The 24,469-nt window shown below is 41.2% G+C and overlaps 1 protein-coding gene across 14 annotated transcripts in view; it reads right to left on the minus strand.

Annotated features, from left to right (window-relative positions):
- The window catches only part of rbm47 (RNA binding motif protein 47), a 259,787-nt gene that overhangs the window by 19,026 nt on the left and 216,292 nt on the right, over positions 1-24,469 (minus strand). For 7 of the 14 annotated variants that reach the window (XM_078546637.1, XM_078546656.1, XM_078546665.1 and 4 more), the window contains 2 exons: positions 5,016-6,163; positions 4,829-4,864 (listed from right to left, as the gene is read on the minus strand). In XM_078546637.1, the coding sequence (XP_078402763.1) occupies positions 4,829-4,864; positions 5,016-6,132 (1,153 nt within the window). In that variant the 5' untranslated portion in view covers positions 6,133-6,163. Of the gene's footprint in view, positions 1-4,828; positions 4,865-5,015; positions 6,164-9,660; positions 9,779-24,469 lie in introns of those variants that run through there. The other 7 variants (XM_078546610.1, XM_078546600.1, XM_078546711.1 and 4 more) reach the window with 5 other exon arrangements.

A 24,469-nucleotide genomic window follows, 5' to 3' on the forward strand; every position in this document is an offset into this window, starting at 1 on the left:
GGAGTACTGTTATGATGTCATTCTGGGCTGTGTCTTTAAAGTCAAGTGTTCCCTATAATTGCTCTGGTAGAGATCAGTAATTTACCTGCACTTGTAATTTTCAGTCTGAATAAAAGGTTGGCTTTCTTTCCTATTTTTAAGATTGTGATATCTGTTGCATGACACAACACTTTTACATATATTAATACTGAGCTAACTACGATGAAAATCCATTTATTTGACATTTTTTGCTTTAATTTCATGACAGTCTCATCCAAATGAGCTAATAGTTTTATGTTGAACTCTGTCATCTCGACTTGCTGGTTCCTTCTCTTTGTCTTTTCTCTAGAGTCATCAATCCAGCTTACTAGCTGTCCGAATCATTTCAGCTCTCCCTAAACCTGATCTGTCCACAAGACTAAAAGCCCACGTTTTCCCAACTGATTGCGCTTGAGCTACGGGGGAACCCTGGGAGTTGCAGGGTTATTTCCTAGTCTGATCTTTTGTGGCTCAGCATACCTGTCGAATCACAGCTGCCATTTCACCCAATATCAATAACCCTGTACAGGTTCACACTGAAGAACAATCATTTCAACATGGTACCGAGGGCCTGACTGTACCCTGGCACGTGTTGAGAAGAGGAGGGGAAAAAATATTACTTATGCCAAATAATTGCATTTAGTGTGGACAGCCAGTATTTTGAGGGTCTGGTTTGCATGCCTGTGTTAATGGATAACCTGGACTTTCCTCCCTTTGTGATAACATGAATTCCTTCCCACAGTATACATTTGACGAATATCATTTCTGGTAGCAGGACTAGGGTAGGAGCAATGTTAGGAGGGAAGAGGGAAGGGGTGAAGATGGGAACAGGAGAAAGGGAAAGTGGTAAATGAAGAGGAGCAAGAAGGGAAAATGCTGGGAGAAGCAAGGGGAAAACGAAGGAGAGAACGATGTGACTGGAAAGGAATTTGGAGCAGGAATTCACCAAGGCTCCTTCGACAGCATCTTCCAAATCCACGACCACTACCATCTAGAAGGGCAAGGGTAGCAGATGGATGGGAACACCAACGCCTGGAAGTTCCCTTCCAAGTCACTTATCATCCTGACTTGGTAATATATCGCCGTTCCTTCACTCTCGCTGGGTCAAAATCCTGGAACTCCCTTCCTAACAGCACTGTGGGTGTACCTACACCACATGGACTGCAGCGGTTCAAGAAGACAGCTCACCACCACCTTCTCAAGGGTAACTAGGGATGGGCAATAAATGCTGGCCCAGTCAGCAAAGCCCGCATCCCATGAATGAATTTAAAATAAGGGAAAGGGAAAAGCCCAATATCATGATCCATGTCAGAACCAATGACAGGTCCTGATAAGGGAACAGCATGAGCTAGGAGCTAAATTCAAAAGGTGGATTTTGAGGGTGGTAATCGCCAGATTATTACCTACTCCACATTAATTGACATAGGGACAAATAGATAAGCAAAGTAAATATGTGGCTGAACAAGTGGTGTGGGAAGGAGGGGTTCCATTTCATGGGAAGCTAACGCCAGTAACCAGTACTGTGTCATTAAAGAGCTGAAATGGGCTACACCTGGACTGGGCTGTGCAAAGCTTCTAAAAGAATAAATAGAGCTGAAAAAAGCATTTTAAACAAATGAAGTAAGGGAAGGGATTGGGTAGAAATTATAGCAAGAATGATAGTAACCTAAAGCTAACAAAGAGAAGGTATGAGAGCAGAGGTCAGAGTGCAAAGTAATAAAACATAATTTAATACTCCAGGTACCTAAAGATTATAGGAAGAAATGATGAAACATCTGGCAAAAATAAGGTAAGAGTGGTGAAAAGTAAGAACATGTTAAATTGCTGGTATAACAATGTTCAGAGCATTACCAACAATGCTAAGTTAGAAAGTGTGACAAGATCACAATCAGGGCATATGGGCAAGGTGGGGACAGTTACCCAAGTAAGAATTCTGTACATAAATACACATAGCATAAGTATTGAAACAAGTAATAAACACAAATTCAGTTTAAAGAGTATGATACAGTAGTCAATACAGAGATTTGGCTATAAAGATGGGCATGACTGGGAGCTAATTATTCCAGGCTACAAGATCTCAAAGGAGAAGGAAAGGTAGCAATATTGATTTTTTAAAAATTACAGCAGTAGCATCAGGGGTTTCATTAAGGGTAAGCAGGCAGTGGAAACGCCTTGGGTAGAATTAGCGAACAGCATACGATGCAAAGCTGGAGCGGGACTTGTCTATAAACAGTGAATGTCGAGAACATTCAGGTCAGTTTTCTGGAAAATAATGCTTTAGAACTGAGGGAACTGGCCACACTAGATTTACTGGCCACACCAGAATTAGTTAACAATCTGTAAGAGTGGCCGTAACACTGAACAGGTGACCATAATATGTTTGAATTTCAAGTTTGATTGGTTGCAAGAGGAAGTCACAAACCAAGCTTTTAAACTTAAATAAAGCAAACTTCAAAGGAATGCCATGTAAATTAACCACAGGAAATTGGGCCAAGTGGTTACCAGGTAAACCTTCAGACAAATAGTAAGAATTATTGAAAGAAGTATTTGCCACAATACAAAAACAGCACCTACGCTCAAAAGACAAAAGATCTATTTGTGTAGTTAAGCAACCATGATCAACAAATGAAGTAAGAGATGGCATCAAGCTAAAAGAAGGAGGGTTACACAAATGGAAAAGTTGAAATCCAGTGGACTAAGAGAGCCATGAAAAGCAAAAGAATGCAAAGTATTATGAGCTGGGAAAAGAGTTTAAGGCCTGGATTTTCATCTTCAAGGCAGACAGTGGGAGTCGGGAAAATTCCCGGCTCTGTGCGCCCACTTCGGGAGAAAGTGCCCACGAAGGCAAGATCTTCATTGCTGGGCTGGGGGGCGGGGAGGGGCAGGTGCAGGCTGCAGTCAGGCCAGCCGACCCAGGGAAGGGATCGGAGGCAGCCACAGGGGCTGCCAGGTGCTGAGACAGGCTGTTTAAAAGGCCATCCTCAATGCTGTGGGACTTCCTCCCAGTTATAATGAGAAAAGGCAGGCCCTCTAGCCCTTATCCTTCACCCCCCACATACTCCCCATGCCCCAGTCATGTCACCTCATGCCTCCCATGCCAGATTTTGCAACCCCACCCACTCTCCATGGCCACTCGTGTCCCTCATGCCAAGTTATGCCTCCCACCCACTAACCCATATCCCACATGCCCCCTATGTCAGGCTAAGCCCCACCCTCAATGCACCCCACCATGGCCCCTCATGCCTCCCATGCCAGGCTATGGCACTTCCATGCCTGTTGACCCACTGAGCCCCAGAGAAAACTATTTGATTGACCTATTATTTGATTGACCTATTGTTTGATCAATGCTGTCAATTGCACAATGTTTATTTACACAAGATTAAGAGGTTACAAGTACTAGCATTTTCTTCTATTGATACTTTAAAGGGTATGGATGATTGAATGACTGTTTTTAAAATTTTTCTTTTACACATCCTATTGTCACCATAGGGTTTATTGATTCTATACAGTGTATAGTGGGTCAATGGCATGGAGGTGCCTAGCCTAGCATGGCAGGCATGAGGGGACCTTTTGAATTTACCTTTCAAAAGGTTTCATCATGCAGACTATGGTCCATGACGCCTGTGAGATGCCGAGAACCATGACTTTTTAAAAAGTTGGCCCGATTCCATGAAAATTCCAGAGGACTAAGATGTACCTATCCTTACAATGGAACCAGCCAGGTCAAGAGTGTCGGGTGTGGGCTATGCCCCAAACCAACCTGCCCCCTTAAAAGACATTCTTGAAAAATCAGAAAGCCCGGCAATGGGGTCAAGAATCCTGGAATCGGGGCCCACCTGCCATTTTTAAAGGGCTCTTGAGTCAAACCAACTCGGCGAAAATCCGAGCAGGGAGCAGGAGTAGGCCAAATGGGCCATCAAGCATGCTCCGCTATTCAATAAGGTTGTGGCTGAACTGTTACATCAACTCTATTTTCCCTCACTATCCTCACATCCCTTCCTTTCCTCAGTACCCAAAAATCTTGATCTCAATCTTGAATCTATTCGTTGACTAAGTACTCGCAGCTCTTTGTAGCAGGGCATTCCAAAGATTCACAATCCTCTGAGTGAAGAAATTACCTCTCATTCAATCCTAAATGCTCCCCCACACCTTATCTTGAGACAACGATCCCTGGTTCTAGACCCTCTAGCCAAGGAAAACAGTATCTAGTCCGACAATCCCACTAAGAGTTTTACACATTTCAATGAGATCACCTCACACTCGTCTAAATTCCAGAGAATATCGGCTGATTCTGTTGACCTCACTTTCACACCATGCTTTGCATAAAATCTGAACCTGCAATCTCTGGGTTGGTAGTCCAGTCCTTTAAGCACTACACTACCATACTCTCAGAAGAAGCAAGTGTGGGAATTGCAGATACATCGGTCATTAAGTGAGTAGTAAATTTTGTCACGTGGCTCTACTAACAGTAACAATAAGAAAAACCAAGAATAAAGAGAGTAGAAAATGTCTAATTATATCAATGTTACTTTGAGTAAATGAATAAATGAACATCTGTACTGCAAATTTCCCTCTGGAAACCCAAGATTTTAAGTATTGCTTACTTAAGAATACCATTAATATACTGAATGGAGCAGCACTCAATGTACAAGGTTTTATGGGCATTCAGGTAAAAAATTAGTTCTAGACAAAGCTGAAACATATTTTCACTAGTGCTCCAGCATTCAGCTCTTCCCAATGGGAAACCTATTTTTTCCTCCCTCACTGATTCCTGATGTTTAGATATGTACCAAATATTTTAAAGATGTACCTGTATTGTAAATTTGGGTACAATTTGATAGTAGACCTTCAATGGAAATAAGAAATGGGGAGAGATGTAAAACAGGCATCTGACTTGCTATCATCCGGTTTAAACTATAACACAAAGTCAAAAACAACACTGTTTACTCTACTGAAAAATACTCATCAACTTGTTCAATTCATAGCGTTTTACTGACCTTTGGCAAAATATTCTCTGTTGGGACCAATCAGTGTGTTGTAGGGGTACCCATAATAGGCTAGTGTGTAGGGATCACATGAGTAAACAATGTTTGGTTGAGGTGTTTCTGTTGGTCCTCCTTTTGCTGCTTTCTGGTAACGACTATACTGCTCTTTGTCCACAGGCTTGGCGAGGGTCACCTCAATGTAGGAACCTTCAAGGTCAATTCCATTTAATTTCTCCATGGCAAGGACTGCATCATCCCTGGTGGTGAAATGAACAAAAGCGTAATCTCGAATTTTCTTTACCCGCTCCACACAGCCAGGGTTGAACTGGCTAAAGGTTTTTTTTATCGTGTCCTCCATGGTTTCAATCATCAGATTTCTCACATAAAGAATTTTAACAGTTTCCATCACGTCTTCATCAACATCTATCTCTGGTTCAGCCCAATCGACTGCAATCTGATGACCCCATAGCTGGATTCTTCCGGGCATCAGTTTTCTCCGTGCCATGGCAGCAGCCCGGTGACTTTCATACTCTACGAATGCAAATCCTCGGTTCTTCATTTTGTCAGCTGCACTGGCATAGACAATCACATCTAACACACCTTCTGTTACTTTAGAAATCTCTTCTAAAATCTCTTCTCTTTTTTTCATTTTTGGAATGCCCCCAATGAAAAGTCTGCAGTTGTCCACACTGCTGCAGACGCCCAGCAACCTCCCTGGGCGAATCTCATAGTTATTAAGCTCCCTGACTGCTCTTTTGGCTTCATGCTTGGCTGTGAACATGACAAAGGCATAACCTCGGTTTTTACCATCAAAGTCCATCATCAAGCGCATCTCGTACATCCGTCCCACAGACTCAAAAACGGGGACAAGCTCATCTTCATAAACATCGCGCGGAATTTTACCAATAAAGACCTCGCAACCACGGGGGGGAGGGTGTCCCTCCCAACCAGGAGGAGGTCCACCATATTTACGTTGGCCATTTTCTTGAACCATTGTGTAGCCTGTACGTTCCATAAGTGCAAGCAGGGTAGCTTCATTAGGGGCACCAGCAACACCTTCGTGGACTTTAGTTGAAGACATGTTGCAAGAATCTGTACTCATCATGGTGCTGGAGTCTTCAGCTGTCATTCTGTCAACACCATTCAAATTGTGCTCGGACCTGAAAAGACAAGAGGGAAATCTTCTTAGCTAAACAACCAGAATTAGTTGAACCTGTAGATGTGGTGTACTTGGATTTCCAAAAGGCATTTGATAAGGTTACTACACAAGATAAGAGCACGTGTTGTAGGGGGTAACATATTACCGTGGATAAAGGATTGGTTAGCTAACTGGTAGCAGAGAGTAGGGATAAATAGGTAATAAAAACAGAAAATGCTGGAAAAACTCAGCAGGTCTGGCAGCATCTGTGGAGAGAGAAACAGAGTTAATGTTTCGAGTCCGTATGACTCTTCTTTAGACTCTTTTTCAAACCTGTCTGCCCCCCACCCCATAACCCTTGACTCCCTTGTCTAACAAAAAATCTATCTAACTCAGTCTTGAATAAATTCATTGACCCAGCCTCCACTGCTTTCTGGGGAAGGGAATTTTACAAATTAACAACCATCTGAGAGAAAAAAATTCTCCTCATCTCCATCTTAAACGGTAGGACCTCTTATTCTTAAAATGTATTCTTATTCAACTAAAATTTAGTATGCAGGTAAAGCAAGTGATTAAGAAGGCAAATGGAATGTTGGCGTTTTTTTGCAAGGGGAATGGAATATAAAAGTAGAGAAGTTTTACTGCAACTGTACAGGGCCTTGGTGATGACCACATCTGGAATAATGTGGACAGTTTTGGTCTCCTTATTAGAAAAAAGCTATAATTACATTAGAAGCAGTTCAGCGAAAGTTCACTCTGACTCATTCCTGGGATGAAGTAGTTATGAAGAAAGGTTGAACAGGTTGGGCTTATACTCATTGGAGTTTAGAAGAATGAGAGGTGATCTTATTGAAACATATAAGATCCTGTGGAGGCTTCCTAGGGTGGACATTTCCTCTTGTGGGGGAGACTAGAACTAGGGGATACAGTTTAAGAATAAGAGGTATACCGTTTAAGATGGAGATATGTTTTTTTTCTCTCAGACGGCCATTAATTTGTGGAATTCTCTTCCCCAGAGAGCAGAGGAGGCTGGTCATTGAATTTATTCAAGGCTGAGTTAGGTAGATTTTTGTTAGACAAGGGAGTCAAGGGTTATGAGGGGCAGACAAGAAAGTGGAGTTGAGAACTCACTAGATCAACCATGATCTCATCGAATGGCAAAGCAGACTCAAAGGGCCAAATGGCCTACTCCTGCTCCTAAGTCCTATGTTCCTATGTTTCCTATGTTCCAAACAAGCAGGCATATAGTGTCATTCAATAGGACTTTAGGATGGCTAACATGCCTGCAGCCAATAAAATACTTTGAACTGTGGTCAGTGTTGTAATGTAGGGAAACACAACAGCCAACTAGCACACTATCCAGACTGTGTCATGCCAAGTTGGGTGAAATTACCCATTTACCCCTCCCAGCCACAATTGTAATGACGAAGGCTTTTGGAAAAACTACCACTAAGAAAATTGGGATGACTTCTGTGGCAAAATTTGATTGGATGGCCACCTTTTGTAGGAAAAAGGGGAACATTCCCAGCTAAGAGAGACATAACTATTTTTGCATGGCACTTGTACACCAACTTTTCAGTGGCCTAATGTAATCACTGGCCCATAGCAAATGGATAACTACAACTTAACGCTTTAAAAAAAAGGAGTACATCATTGCCTGCTGAGTCCTTTGGGATGTCTTGAGCTTATGAAATGCACTTATAGATATCTATAATACCATATGAAAAGAATTTTTGGGTCGGCGAGTGGGGGCGGTGACATCAGGCGGTTGTCCCAATGTCACTGGTCGTCATTTAGATTTTCAGTTCGGCGGGTGCGCACCATAGTCGGCTGCGCGCCCGCCGACCTGTCAGAGGCCTGTTAAAAACTAATTGAATCAATAAAATGAGCTGCCTGTCCAACCTTAGGGTTGGCGGGCAGACAAAGAGCCCAGGCGGCCTTCGCATTTTTCATGGAACCTCATCCACAGGCGGGATGTGTTTAAAAATTCAATAAAATTTTTAAAAAAAATTCATTGACATGACCCAGCTCATGTGACACTGTCACAATAGGGGACATGTTTTAAAAGCTTTTAATTTCTTTATTTAAATGTTTAAACCATAAACTAATCTCCCTGAGGCACAGAGGTGCCTAAGCACAGGCCACGACTCAGGGAATCCCCCCCCCGCCCGCACAAGGAGTGCTCAGCACTTCCGGGTGTGCGTCACGCTGGGTGGACCTTAATTGGCCTGCCCACGTAAAATGCTGGCACATGCCCCCAATCAGGTTAGCCCCCGCTCCTGCCTACTCCTGCACAACCCCCCCCAACGGGGGGAAAATTCTGCCCTATGAAAGGTTATTGGCCTGAAACATTAACTCTTGTTTCTTTCTCCGCAGATGCTCCCTGATCTGTTGAACATTTCTAGCATTTTCTGTTTTTATTTCAGATTTTCAGCATCCTCAGTATTTTACTTTGGTATAAATGAAAAATGTTATAATCTTAAACCCGTGTAAAATATATAAATAGGGTTGTGACATGTGCTGTTTGGTGTGCGATGTTAAGGGAACAAGTGCAGTGATATGCCTTTTTGGAACATGGTACATGAGATATGATTGATTAAACCTGGACAAAGAAGATGCTTGTTGTGGTCAATTAGTCCTGGGGCGAATACCATGTTTAAATTGGTGGCCAGATTGGCTAACAGTTTTATCTGCTGGCTGATTTTCATTTCCATTAACTTCAATGTACGTGAACCAGGCAGGTAAACGTTTTCCACCAGGCAATAAGTAAAAAATCACCCCACTACTTGAGTTGTGTGAGTACCTCAATAATTATTAACACAATACTGATGAGTGCTTCATTTCAATAGAAATACTTATCTTTATCATTTAATCATAGCTACAGGAAAAGCAGTATCTCCATTACATATCAATGAGATGTTTGCTTGTTTTAACCTTTGTGTTTTGGATACGATCTGAACTTGGGGGAAATTGGAATGTCAGGCAGAAGGGAGAGCCATTATGAAAAAGAGACCTGTTGCACTTAAGAAGAAACCATTTCCTCACAAATAAAAGCATTGAAACTACTATATGCTAAATGGACATCCTGATTATTACATTATTTTCAGATTTCAACTTGCTGATTTTCAAACATCCAAATTGGACCAGCCACTCAAAGCCAACACTTCATGCTCTACACGTATGCAATACAGACAATGCTCCATTTAATTACAGTTTAATGTAATACATTTTGAAGTTTTTATGAATTGCTTACACCTGTAGTTGAAAGTCGGTCTATAACATTTCAGTGACACTAGTCACTAACGGGAGATGTCAGTGCAGTTTCTGCATATTAAGCAATCTGTCTAGTTTCAAATGCAGGCTAAATAATGTTGTATTATGATATAGATTAACCATTTTTTTGTGCTTCCTGATGCATAGCAAAGCATCAACAGGCTAAATGTAATGCAAGCTTAAAAGTACAAACAAATTAAACTCTTTATATATGTTATTTTATGTGTACTTTTAAAAAAAAAGTACCTGTGTACAATATTTGATATAGAATACATATCATCAGACTGAAATTCCAAAAGCCAAAACTGAGTGTTCTCGTACAGAGTCCTGATGCAGTAACACTGTGTACTTTGTGCACAAACAATAGCTCATGAGGGAAATTAGAGATAAGACCAGTTTTAATAGCATTTCTGCATGATAATTGTGTGCGTAGTAGGGTCATTTACCTACAATTAACAGATGAGGTACTTTGTTACCTCTACACTTGACTATTCCAATGCATTTCTAGCCATCCTCCCACATTCTATCTTCTCTAAACTAGAGGTCATCCTAAACACTGCTGCCCCGTCCTAACTTGCACCTAGTCCCGTTCATTCATCACCCCATGCTCGCTGACCAACAATATCACCCAGTTAAACAATGCAGCAATTTTAAAATCCTCGTTTTCAAATCCCTCCATGGCCATGCCCCTTCCTATCTTTGAAATCTCCTTCAGGCCCACAACACTTCAAAATCATGAGGGGTCTGGACAGAGTAGATTGTGAGAAACTGTTTCCATTGGTAGAAGGATCAAGAACCAGAGGGCACAGATTTAAGGTGATTGGTAAAAGAAGCAATGGCAATATGAGGAAAAGCTTTTTTATGCAGTGAGTGGTTAAGATCTGGAATGCACTGCCTGAGAGTGTGGTAAAGGCAGGGCCAACTGTGGCTTTCAAAAGAGAATTGAACATTATATGGAAAGAAGAAATTTGTAATGTTACAGGGAAAAAGCAGGGGAATGGGACTATGCGAGTTACTCTTGCACAGAGCTAGCATGGACATGATCAGCCAAATGGCTTCCTTCTGTGCTGTAACCAGTCTATGGTTCAAACCCTCAAATATATCTGCACTCTTCTATTTCTGGCTTCTTGAGCATTCCTGATTTTGGTGACCATGCCTTCAGTTGCAAAGGCAGAAAGCGTTGGAATTCCTTCCCTAAAACTCTCCAGCTCTGTACCACTGTTTCCTTGTCATGGCGCTCCTTAAAACCTTTAATGAAGCTTTTGGTCATTTGCCCTAATACCTCCTTATGCGGTTTGGTGTCAAATTATGTTTTATAACACTCCTGCAAAGTTGTCTTGGGATGCTTTATTAACATTAATGGCAAAATGTAAATACATCTTGCTGTCGTAAGATTTCTGTACAACATAAAACTTAACCGTGTTACATTTCATATACAAAAATAGATAACATTTTACGGGTAACAGCATTGCCCAGTAAACCATTCAGACTAATAACGTCCCAGACTGAATCCAGTTAACTGCTCCTGGCTGGAGTGAAAATAACCAATCTCAGTTTTCATGGGCTGGAGATGAGAAAGAAAATCCAGGATTAGTAGATAACTAGTGATAGATATCATTCTAGCCTAGTGATAGGAGATTATTTGTTATCCAGTGACTCCTGCATGGATTGACATTGGTTGAAAATAGAATAGGATTGACTGTGATTCCCCCATGTCCAAATGGCTTGTTAAACAGATGTGGATTGTTGAGCAGTTGGTTGATTGACAGAGGCCAGCTGTTGTCCATGCAACCATAACTCACAATTCCATATTTTCAGGAGCGAGGACAGAGATTCAGAAAATAAATCAATTCAATAAATCAGAAAACAGAATTATTTGGGATTCTGTAGGATTCTTTAATTCTGTCCATCAATGAGCACCACAATTGTATTTATGTGCTGGATTTTAACATCCCCTGCTGGGCATGTTTTTGTCAGTGGGAGGAAGGGGAGGGTGGGGTAGGGGCCACGTAAAATATGTTGGGTGCCCAGCCCACCTCCTTCCCGCTCAGACCGGACCTGTTCTCCATCATACAGGGGTTGAATAAGATGTCTACTAGGCTGCCCACCCTTAGGCCTATTGAGGTCCTTAACTGCCCAATTGGTTGGTAATTAAGAGCCTCAATCTGCCTGCACTGCCATAAAACGCTGAGCAGTGACGAGTGGGCCAGAGTGCAAAGGTGGTTTTCAAAAAGGCTTCTTTGAGGGGGTGGGAGGGAAGGGGAAATCAAGGGCACATCAATCGGGGGATGCCCTCTGTGCATCAGGGACACCCCTCCCAAAAATGTTATGCCACCCTTCATTCCTCCCTGCATGCCCTCCAAAACCCAGCTCCCCACCCCCTTCTATCCCCTCCTGAAGGTCTGTGATGCCTTCCTGCCCTAAGAGCCCGAACTTACCTCTCTCTGGCAGCCATTTCTCTTCTTCCAGCGCCTCCTTGTAGCCCCAGCAAAACTTACACCTGAGTTCTGGCACTGCTAGGACTACTAGAGCTGACGGCCAATCGGATTAGCCAGCAGTTCTTGAGAGTCAGACTTCCTGCACACTGAGGGGCCGCAGTCCAACCCTGAGCTTGTTTAGCCTGCCCTAGCGTGTTATTGCTGGGGCGGGGGCGGTGGGGCAGGTTTTTTAAAGCCCGTCTGTCCAGGACTGACTTTTCTTCTGGGGGCGTTGAGCAGTATGCCCTGCACCCCACTGTAAAATCCAGCCCCATGTTACAATACTGACATCGTGCAGATTGTAAAAAAGAAACTATTAAGACTCCCAATAATCTGTTAATAATATAAACATATATAATTGCAATCTCTTATTGTCCTTGCATTTGCCCCCGTCATTCAACTAACTGTTCAACAATCCACATGCTCTTAACAAGCTATTTGGACATGGGGGAATCACAGTCAATCCTATTCTATTTTCAACCAATATCTACCCATGCAGGAGTCACTAGATAACCAGTGATCTTCCATCACTAGGTTGCAATGATATCTATCACTAGTTTTCTACGAATCCTGGATTCTTTTGCCTGGATAAAGGGTTTTAAAAATGAGTGAAGGATATCAGGCAGTTTGCTGAATTTCTCTGGAATTAGAAGTGCTGCAGGTGATGCAGTTAGAAAACATTCTCACATAGGAAAGAATCATGAAAATATTCTGGTTTCACTTCATTCTATAAGCCGCAATTCTCACTGTTCAGCAATCTTCCTTACAAGCAATATGAATACATTATTGGTGGGGAGGGGGGAGCTTGTTAGCTCAGTTGGCTCGATGGTTAATGCGTGCTTCGAATAACACCTACAGTGCAAGATTTGATCCCCGTTCCAGCTGAGGAAGACTTGGGGCCTGCCTCCTCATCCTGCCCCATGGTAACATCACAGCATAAAGCTGTGGTTTGACGATCCTCAAATAATCGAGCTGCTACCTGGAGAAGAAGATTACTAGTGGGGAATTAGGAAAGAGAAAAACTGAAAATGCCAATTGATAAATGGAATAAAGAAAAAAAGTAACATGGTTAAGAATTTGGGTCTGACATAGTTGCCTTCTCAGGTTCAATGCATCAGTTACTCACATAAGTGAATGCCTCACTTTAATGGGAGCTGGCTCACATTGCCCTGTACCTGTTAAGATAGTGGGAGTAGGGGTGCAGCAATGCAATCAGGTAACCTGATTCAGATGTCCATACCTCTGACTCAGGTTCCCAATTCAGAGTTGTCATCTTTACAGAGAGCTAAAGCCAAAACCAGAGAGCAAAGAGATAGAGAGATGGGGTTTATTAAAAGTGGCATCGAATGGGGAGCCTGTCTGGACTTTGTGCAGTATGGCTTCTGGCTAATCAGTTATGTAATTACTACTATTTATAGGCAGAATGTTGAAGTGTTATACCTATTACTACTAGTTACACATAGAAAGTCAGTGAGCTATTAGCTTACTGCAGGCTTTGCCAGCATTGCTATTAATTATTGGTGTAATTTCAGTTTTGTTATTTGTGGAATCAAAGTTCCTCCCATCTCTGGCTCCCCCCTGCATATTACTCCCCTGCCCTCAGTTTCTATCATTCAAATACTGATGGGGCAGCATTTCCCCCCTGTTGGGGGGCTTGTGTGGGTGCGGGCGAGGGTGGGCGGATTTCCGATTTGCCACTGTTTTGCGTGGGTGGGCCAACATGACGTCCGCCCAGAAGCGCTGTGCGCTCCCTGTGTGGGCTGGGGGGGTTCCCTGAGCCAGGAGTGCGCTTTTTCGCACATGCGCACGGAATAGCGCACAGGTCTCCCTGAGGCAAAGTGCCACCTCAGGGAGATCGGCTCAAGTTTGAAATCTTTATTAAAGGGAGAAAAAAATATTCCTGTCACTGTCACATGAGCAGGGACATGTCAATTCCTTTTATTAAAAAATTTTATACACATTTTAAATCCCTCATGAAACCTCATCCCGCCCGTGGTGAAGTTTCATGTTTTTTCTGAAGGCTGCCTGGGCTCTTCGCCTGCCCGCCAACCGTAAGGTTGGACGGGCAGGTCCACTAATTGGGTTAATTACTTTTTTAAAGGCCTTAAGTGGCCGTTGACAGTTTGGTGGGTGAGCAGTCGACTCGGCTACGTGCCCGCCAAACCGAAAATCTAAATGACGTGCAGTGACGTTGGAACGTACACCCGACGTCACCGTGTGTTGTTTTACGCGTTGGAGAGCGGGCCCCGCCCCCAGCTCGCCAACAGGAAAATGCTGTCCATGGTTCACAAAAACCTCTTACTGATCCCAACCATAAACAACAATTCAAACGCTATAAAACAGTTACATTTGCAGATGTCATATGATCAGACACCATGTGCCAGGTGTCATGTAATCAACCTCAAGGAATGCCTCCAACCAGAACTGGCAATTGGAAATTGAAATGACTGAGTCTGTATGGCTTACTATCCTTTAGAGTTTATAAAGCCGACTGCTTCTCTATTGCTGTACTGCTTATCTTCTTTTCAAATGAACAGTGAAGTGTATCAAGAAGATTTCTTCTTGACTCCTTTCCCTGTTCCACTTGAAAACTGGCCCATTAATATCAGTGACACACAGAGTAAATTGCTGCGAAGGTTCTCTTGCTTGTCTGTAAGAACTTCAGAAACACCAGAAAAAGACAGAAATATTTTTCAGGAGTTTCCGAAAGAATTTCATTAAATTGTCAGTACTAATTTGGTTTACCTTAATGTAAAACATGCAACAAAGCAATTTTCACCCCTCCTCTTGGGAAGGAACTGACTCGTATGAGAATATATTCCATTGATGCCAGGTGCTGTCTCATACACTGACCAAGTAACCATTCTTCAAGTAATTAGTGAAAAGCAGAATACTGTGGATGCTGGAAATTTGAAATAAAAATGGAAAATGCTGGAAATACTCAACCGGTCCAGCAGCATCTGTGAAGAGAGAAACAGAGTTAACATTCCAGGACCGTGACCTTTCATCAGAACTGGGGAAAATTGGAATGTAATACATTCTGATGAAAGGTCATAGATCTTAAACGTTAACTCTGGGCAGAATTTTCTGCCTGCCGGGTGGGCGGGCCCGACCCAATCTCTGGCGGGCGGAGAACCGATCCCCACCGGAGAAGCGGGCCCCGCTGCCATTTTATGTGGGCGGGCCATTAAGCTATGCGCTTCCTGTGCGGGTGGGAGGGATTCCCCAAAAGCGAGAGTGCACTCTTTCGCGCATGTGCAAGAAAGAGCGCACATCTCCCTGAGACTAAGTGCTGCCTCAGGGAGATCACTGACACTTTTAAAAAGGTTAAAAATAGACAAGAAAATTCCCTAACATGTCCCCCTCATGTGACAATGTCACATGAGATGGGGCATGTTCATAATTTACAGTAAAACCTTATTAAACTTTTTAGAAACCTGCATGAAACCTCATCCCGCCAGTGGATGAGGTTTCATGTTTTTTCTATTCTCCACCTGGGGCTCCTGGCCGACTCACCAACCTTAAGGTTGGACGGGCAGGTCCTTTAATTGTTTAAATGATCCTCTCAATGGCCTCAATTGGCCATTGACAGGTCGGCGGGCGCACAGCTGATTTTGCTGCGCCCCCGCCTTCTTGAAAATTTAAATGGGGCGGGATGACGTTGGGGCTTCCCCCTGACATCATCCTGCGTCATTTTACGTGTCGGCGAGTGGGCCCTGCCCCCTGTTCGCTGACGGCAAAATTCTGCCCTCTGTTTCTCTTTCCACAGATGCTGCCCGACCTTCTGAGCATTTTCAGTTTTCATTTCTAATTAGGTGAATGTTGGTGGGCCATTTGATTACTGAAAACATCAGAATCAAGTACAATTGATTTAATATTAACGTTTGATTTGCAACAGAAATCATTGGATAGTGGTCAGGAGGATAGACTGGCTGAATTTTCCCCTTCTGAGCTCAACTCTGCCAGAGGCCATTTGTGGCATTCCAATGATAATCTTGCTGAAATCAGCTAGCTCACTGCAGTCTGTGTTGAACCTGAGATTTTCTTGGTTTATGTGGCTAAGTACCACACTAAACAGTGCATTTAGCCAATGGACCATCAAAGGAGCTGATATTCATTAGATATTTCTCTTCCAAGGGGAAAACAAACCTGAATTTATACAGCATCTTTTACAACATCAGGATGTCCCAAAATACTTTACAACCAATGAAACAATTCTAAAGTGCAGTCACGGTTGTAATGTAGGAGACATTACACAGTAAAATATCCTGGACAGGTACACAAACAAGCCTGTCAAGTTTTCTTTATTCAATATTAGAACCATAGAAAAGTTATGGTGCATAAAGAGGCCGTTTAGCCCATCATGCTTGTGCCAACCAAAAAGAGAAAAAAGAAACTAGCCGCTCATTTTAATCCCACTTTCCAGCGCCTGGTTTGCTACGGTTGCAGGTTACAGCTCTTCAGATGCAGATCCAACTACCTTTTTAAATGAGTTGACTCAACCACCAACTTAGGTAGTGAATTCCAGACGCCCACCACCCACAGGGTGAAAAAGATTTCCTCATGTCCCCTCTAATCCTTCTACCAATCACCTTAAATCTATGCCCCCGGTAATTGACTCTTCAGCTAGGGAAAACAAGTCTATCCTGTCTACCCTATCTATGCTCCTCATGATTTTGTACACCTCAATTGGGTCACCCCTTAGCCTCCTTCATAACTAAGTGCACTTCAATATCAGGTCTGAAATTATTGTTTATGATATTTCTGGATGAATATGTATTAAGTTTGTACCAAGTTTCTCTGTTATTTTAACAGAGGTGCTAAACTGTCGACAAATGAATGCCATATGGCTGCATTAAACTTTCATAGGTAACACCGTAAACAGTACATGATGTGGGTTGCTGAAAAGAAATTAGAACATTTCCAATGCTATCACAGCAATAAAAAAATCTCTCGCGTTCAGTTAGTACATGCACATTGAATTGTGATGGCTGATGTGCAAAGAGCCAAAAATCTAACAAGACAGGAAGCCAATATTCTCTGCTGACGTTAACAACCTTGATAGTCAAGCCTCTCTTTACATGGTAGGTATTATAGATTTACAAACATCTGCCAATCTGCAAAAACATTGCCAACATTTAGTAGATAATTGACCTCAGGATGTGCCTAGTCCTATCACTTTTCTGCAGTGCACGCCTGACAGTGGTTGAAAGGGACAGGCCACGTTAACAGTTAACCATCACAACGATGCTGCAAATCCAGAATGCCTGTGAGCATCACTATGGATATCAATTAGCAGATGAAAAAAATTCATGCAATAAGTTCATTCCTACAGTATTTTACCATGTATCATTCTTTCAGTTTTGAAAGTGAACTTCATTTAAGAAGTGAACAAACATACATGCCCTGAATTTCCATCGAAATTGTCCCAATCTCCAATTGCAAATTTGGTAGGGGGTCGGTGGAGGTCCTGGAGATATTAGGTTTCTCTGGGGTTCAACTGAACTTCCATTGAAATTATAACAGGGGTCATGACAAACCCTCAGGAAATTCAGGGCCCAGTGTTTTATGCATAAGGCAGGGGCTTAAACATTATTACAAAGGTCACCTTTGGAAAAGAAAACACGTCAGTATCACATTAAAACAAAAGAGAAGTCAAACAATCGGTTGGTACATTTAACTGTTAGCTTTATTTCTAAAAAGATAATAAATATTACTTTTAATTGTAATTTGAACTGCTACATCGGGATCTAAATTGCAGGAAAAAATACATGCAAAAGTTGTTAAGGGGCTGCTATCTTTACAAAAGTGTATTTGTCAAATGCACTTTTTCGTTGTTCGCTGCACAGTGCAATAAAATTACATAAACCACATTGAAATTAATCATTTTGTCAGGAAAATAAAATGGCACTGTAATGAAAACACAGTTTTCCTCCCAGTAACCAAGCCAGAGCTGCTTTCAAGTTCTTCTAGGTAAAGTCAGTAAGAAATGACCTAATTCAATAAAATGACCTAATGCAGTCAGAAGTGTAACCCATTTAAAACAATATCTTATTGATCAGTTCTACTTTGCTTGTGTAAAGGGAAGTGGTTGTGGAGGAGGATCAATATAGATGAATGCTGGCTAAGCACATAAGTGGTTTCAGTAAGGCTGAATTAGAACTTCTTGTACAGTGATATGAGACTCACTTGTAATCTTTCACTGGCAAGTAGTAATTATTATCATCTAACATTTCTGCAAGTTGTTGAAAGTGAACTGAGCTAAACTAATACAAGGCCAAAACAGATCAGCGTGTGAAAAAGATAAATAGTTTAATATTGCAGGTGGGAATCTCCACTTCTTAAAAATTCACTTAGGGGATGTAGGCGTCACTGGCTAGCATTTTATTGCCCATCCCTAATTGCCCTTGCTCAGAGGGCATTTTCAAGAGTCAACCGCATTGCGGTGGGTCTGGAGTCACATGTAGACCAGATTTCCTTCCCTAAAGGACATTAGTGAACCAGATGGGTTTTTACAACAATTGATCATGGTCATAACTAGACTTTTAATTCCAGATATCCAATGAATTCAAATTTCACCATCTGCCGAGGTCAACCCCAGAGCATTAACCTGGGTCTCTAGAATACCAGTCCAGTGACAATATCACTACACCACCACCTCCCCCTTCAGCGGGCATGGGCAGACTGACCAAAACAAAGAAAACTCCTTCTCTGCCTGGGTCTGTCTTATAGAGTGTATCCAGTGAATAACAGGTATCTACAATAGGAAAGTCCCAAATGTGATCCCTGATCTGCGCTAGTGCTAGGTGCTAGGCTATGCAGCACTAAGGGGAAACAATTGAGCTCAGTGCCCAGTTTAGAAAAATTCGCTATGGTTCTCACTCTTAGTTGCTGTCCAGAAACACATCCTGGAAGTGTGCGTGGAAGTATAAGAATAGAATCAGTCTGACTTTCATCATGCGAATAATGGCCCTTTGGCGGAGGATACTGGTTCTGGAGGGCCTCAGCAAGGTATCAACACTTTCAAGTTAGGAGGAAAAAAGACAAAATTGGCAAGGAGAAGTAAAACTATGTTAATACATTTGCCATTGTGAACAGGTTATGCAGGAATTCAATACTCATTTAAAAGTGACTAAAGAGCAACTGCTGTGCACAGTATCCAAGTCATGAAGGTTTAACATGTGATAGTAGATCCCACTTGTTTTATCACCAATACATCAGGCCTTGCTCATACAAAGGAAAGTTCAAATAATGTTTGCATTAAAAAATAAGATCGTAACACTTGAGTATGGATGATGACTCTTACATTCAGATGAGCTGTAGTGTACATATCTTTATAGGGACCTTATTAAGTATCCTTAATGTCACAGTGCAAAGTGCAGGAAATGCAGATGATGTCACATTCTGACAAAAGTGCTGACTTTGACATGATGATGGATTACTTAAGTAAATGGTATTTGTTACATTAGCAAACTAAGAAATAAACTTAATTCCTAGCTAATATTTAAATCTCCAAGGATTAGTCTTCAACCACTCTCAAATGCTTCACATACAATTGGCACTGATAATATTATGAAAAAGAAATACAATTTAAAGGTTTAAGAAGGGTATTAAAGGAGGAGTTGGAGTCAGAAAGGTTTAATGATGAAATTTCAGTCCTGGGTAGCTGAAGATACCATTGCCAATGGTGGGGTGAAGGGAGTGGGGGATAAGTAAGAGGCCAGAGTTGGAGAAATGCAAAGGTCTCAGAGTATTGTATGGCTGGAGGAGGATATAAAGAAAGGGAGCACAAGGCCATGAAAGGATGATAATTATAAAATGGAAGTCTTTGTCGACTGGCACCAATATAGGTGAGTCAGCACAGGGGTGATGGATAAAAAGGATATGGGCAGCAAAGTTTTTGATAAGCTCATGTTTTTGTAGGCTGAAGAACAGGAAGTTGGACTGGACAACATTGGAACAGTCAAGTCTGGAAGTGTAAAAAGCGTGGATGAGTGTTTCAGCAGCAAATGGGCTGATGCAGAGGTGAAGACGATCGACATCATGGACATGGAAGTGGGTGGAGAGGAGGTGTGATCAGAAGCCTCAGTTCAGTATCAAATAGGAAGCCAAAATTACAAACTGTCTGACTCAGGCTAAGACAATGACTAGGGAAAGGTTTGGAATCAGTGGCATCGGAGTTTTTGGCAGAAAAGAGGCACTTGCTTAAATTTTCTCAATAATTAATTGATCGAAATTGCAGCACATCCAGGAATGGATGTCAGACAAGCAGGTGCACCACAAAGAGGTGGTAGAGGGGTTGAGAGGTAGAGCTGGGTGTATCAGCAAACATGTGAAACCTGACACCTGGATTTTTCTTTCCCAACACAGGGCAAACACATGTCAGACAGATGGAGATGGAGGCGTACAGGTCCTGCTTATGAAATCCTGACCCCAATCCCATCGTTAGCTATTTTGATTAGCGCAGGGTAGAGGGTGGGCTACATGCCTGCAGTCAACACTCCCCACCCTGAAATGTAGGGTTGGGTATTTTAGACCTCCTGCTATTTTCATGGAGTCAGGCCCATGTTGGCAGGTAATGTGGTTCATGACAGTTCAGAGGTGTCCATGAGGGATCTCTAGTCAGGAACATTTTGAGAGGTAAGTTCAAAATATGTTGTTAACTTAAAATGTCATAATGTAATGCTCTATGCAAAGTTAAATATGTTTTTAATATAGTGATTAATGACAGTGCTTTCTTCTTAAAGGGTAAGTGACCATTAAATTGACCAGCATTGTGAAAGTGGGAAAATGTTCAGATGCATTACAGTACATTATCCAATGACAACAGGCAGTCCTACCTCACTGAAGAGGGAGGGGGATAAAGAGGTTTGGGGGCCGGGTTCAAGAGGCCAGGGAGGAGTGTTAAAGTGGAGGGATGGCCTTGGAGAGATGTGCTATGGACTCTTGCATTCCAATTCTAATGGTGTATTTTTGTCCAATTTTGTTACAATCTGGAACGCACTATCTGAAAAGGGTGGAGGAAGCAGATTCAATTGTAACTTTCACAGTGGGATTGGATAAATACTTGATAAGGAAAATAAGTTACAGCCTATAAGGGAAGAAGCAGTGAATAGGACTAATTGAATAGTTCTTTCAAAGAGCCAATACATGGCCTGAAAGGCCTGCTTCCACACTTTGTGGTTCTCTGATTTTATTTAAAACGGATAATGGACTACATCTGCATTCGCTAGTTAATTATGCTGGCCCTCTAACTGTGCTTCACCTGAAAATGACATCTTTGGTTTTTATTTCATTTTCATTATTTGATAATGACACCTGAGTAGTTATCTACATAATTCTGAATTTAGGAAATGATTCAAGAAATTGATGAAGTTAAAGGATTATGGATTTCTAAGGAAAAAATAAATTAAATATTATCTCTTTAAAAAATGAAAAAAAAACTTTAAATAAAATGTTTCCAGACATTGGCAAATTCATTTAATTTTTTTTTGTTGAAATCCCTAAATGTTATCAACCAAGATTATCAGCAACTACATTTTTCCCAGAAGATAACACAAATTTATTTTTGCACACTACAAACATTTTTTTTTGCAGGTTGTGATAAATTTACAATTATATTTTTACAATGTTAAAGAATTATTAAACCTTTTCAGTTAGTTGTCACACACCTATAAAGCTGGTAACTCTTTTCAGTTGACAGTTGACCTCACTCTAATGAGTACCTTGCACCAAGGAAACCTGAAGCAATAGCAGGTTACTGATTAACTAGTGGTACCACTGTCTGACTTGTACTAATCACAGTCTTCTATTGCATGAATTTGCTAATCTGGAGAAAATCATGCAACTATCATATCTGTAAATTCTGTTGCATCGGCATAATAAAGCTACAAAGCGAAACAACTTGTGCCTGACCCCTGATCTTTGGAGCAAGTCTAGCCCTTTGGAACTTTGGAAGCAGATGAAGAATTAGGCAATTAGATTTATTGCTGGGTAGTGTTGCACACTGACGTCTTAGTGGAGTTAATAATTTAAAGGAAAAAATGAACAGAATGGTCTTAAGGACCTGGCTTTACAAGACAATATCATATTAACCCTTTAGTTTTGTTCATCCGTAAATTCTCATGGCAGAGCAGCAATTTTGCATAAAGTATGCAGCAAGAATTAAGTGTTCACTTAGCCGTTACATTGAAGAATGGATTTTGAATCAAAGATAACTACTGATTCTAGGAGATATAAAACTAGAATATTATAAAAACATAAGAAGGGGTAACACCCACAATAACGACAACTCAGATAACTTTACTTAGCTGAAAGAGTGCACATTCTCAAATTCAGATTCAAAAATTATGAAAGTATCATTATTTCACAAAATTGTATAAAACTATACTGATTATTATTTAGGCCAACATTTGCTCAACACTGACAATGAACCCAAACAAACTGTGGTTAGCTGCACATAATGCTCTATATAATCCTAGTTTATCAAATACTTGTGTAACTAACTGCATCTTTACTTCAATATAAACAGTAGGTGACAGTGATGTATCAAAATGACTTTGCAAGTTAACATGTTTGTATTTACTTTATGGAAAACAGCCCCTTTTGGCTAAATATCTTTAAACCATAAACTCTTAATTGTGGTAAACTAAACAAACAGCAAATCAAAGTGCAAAGTTTCTAGCTATTTTCACTATTAATAGATAGTAAACATTTCAACTTGTATTTGAAGTGGAGCTTAATGAGAAGGTTCTTCACAGAAAATAAATCAATTGTTTCATTTACCACTAGCATTGGAATAAGATGATATTGATTTAGACAAATGATTACGAGAAGTAAATTAACACCACAGCTTTCTACCTCATTTACTTTACAATGTTACATTTTGTAGTTGTAAAAAGAAAGTCTGCTGTACCTTTCAGTTTTCCTGAGTTTGACAATTGGGGTTAGCACTGATGCCTCTGCCAAAGAGCAACTTTTCCTCCAGATCACGAGAATTGTGCAACTTTATTATACTGTACTTATGCCTCTTCATTGGTCAATAATCCCTGGTTATTTAAATTTCTGGGAAGCCATTTGCTGAGGGCAATTGGAAGAAACTTTGGTGGGTGGGGTAGGCTTTAAACTACCTGTTGCCGTAAATTCATAATCAGTTTGAAAATTGATGGTAACCCAAGTGTGTAACTAATGGATTTCAGACACACTAAGTCAAACCTTGAGGACTGAAAAAGGGGAATGAAGCCTTGACATTTTCACAAAGATGGGATTTTAAAAAAAATATTTTAGTGAGGGAATCAGTAAGGGAGAAAATTAGTCATACGTAAACAGCCTCTCCCTAGTGCACACAGTGCAAACTTACATTTGGGAAGAATCCAATAAGATAAGAAATTTTTAAAATTGATACACGATTATTTAAGCTACTTTTTTGTTTCCCTCCTCGTTTATTACAATTCCCTTTTCTACTTTCATTTCTATGTCAGTGCATCTATTGTGGAACTGAGCACAACTTCTGTGCAGCTTCAACTTTATCAATTAAAATGCTGCAATTGAACATTCTTGTGGTGAATCAATGGGCTTATCTGTGTTGTACAGTTTCACCAATAGGAATTAGTGAAAAACAAACTGTTCTCATTTGTAAACAATAGTGGGCAGGGATGGCAAAAGAAAGATTCGTGACATTAAAAACAGTCTGTACATAGTGACAGTAAACCAGCCTGCAGGAGCATTGACACAAAGCAAACAGCACACCTTTTTAGGCAGCCAAGAACTGAAGCAGGCCTAAGATACACCTACATATTCTTTAGGATACAAATCACAATGCTTCCACAGTTCAACGGGCTGCAAAAAACTAAGCAAGCTCGAAAAATATACACTCTTAGTGCTTGCAATCTTAAACAAATATAGGTGCTTATAAACCAGGCAGGTTATGACTTAACCAGCTTTAGGGCAGCTCTGTTTGCACTTTTACATGAAACAGAAATTAATTATGGTGACGAACTAAAGGTTCACTCATTATTAATTTGCAACAAATAATTTGGAACATACAAAATAAGAGCAGAAGTAGGCCATTCAGCCCCTCGTGCCTGCTCCACCATTCAATAAGATCATGGCTGATATGATTGTGGCCTCAACTCCACTTTCCAACTTGCCACCCATAACCCTTGAATCCCTTGTCAATCAAAAACCTGTCTTCCTCAGCCTTCAATGTATTTAATGACCCAGACTCTACTGTTCTCTGGGGTAGAGAATTACAAAGATTAACAACCTTCTGAGAAAAGAAATTTCTCCTCACCTCCACCTTAAATGGGAGATCCCTTATTCTGAAACTGTGCCCCCTAGCTCTAGATTTCCCCATGAGGGGAAACATTCTCTCAGCATCTACCCTGTCAAGTCCCTTCAGAATCTTATATGTTTCAATAAGGTGACCTCTCATTCTTCTAAATTCCAATCAGTATCGGTCCAACCTGCTCTAACCTTTACTCATAAGACAGACTCTTCATCCCAGGAATCAACCTAGTGAACCTTCGTGGAACTACCTCCAATGCAAGCATATCCCACCTTAATTAAGGAGGCCAAAA

This window comes from Cetorhinus maximus, chromosome 1, assembly GCF_964194155.1.
Source record: "Cetorhinus maximus chromosome 1, sCetMax3.hap1.1, whole genome shotgun sequence".
In the NCBI taxonomy this organism is placed as follows: domain Eukaryota; kingdom Metazoa; phylum Chordata; class Chondrichthyes; order Lamniformes; family Cetorhinidae; genus Cetorhinus; species Cetorhinus maximus.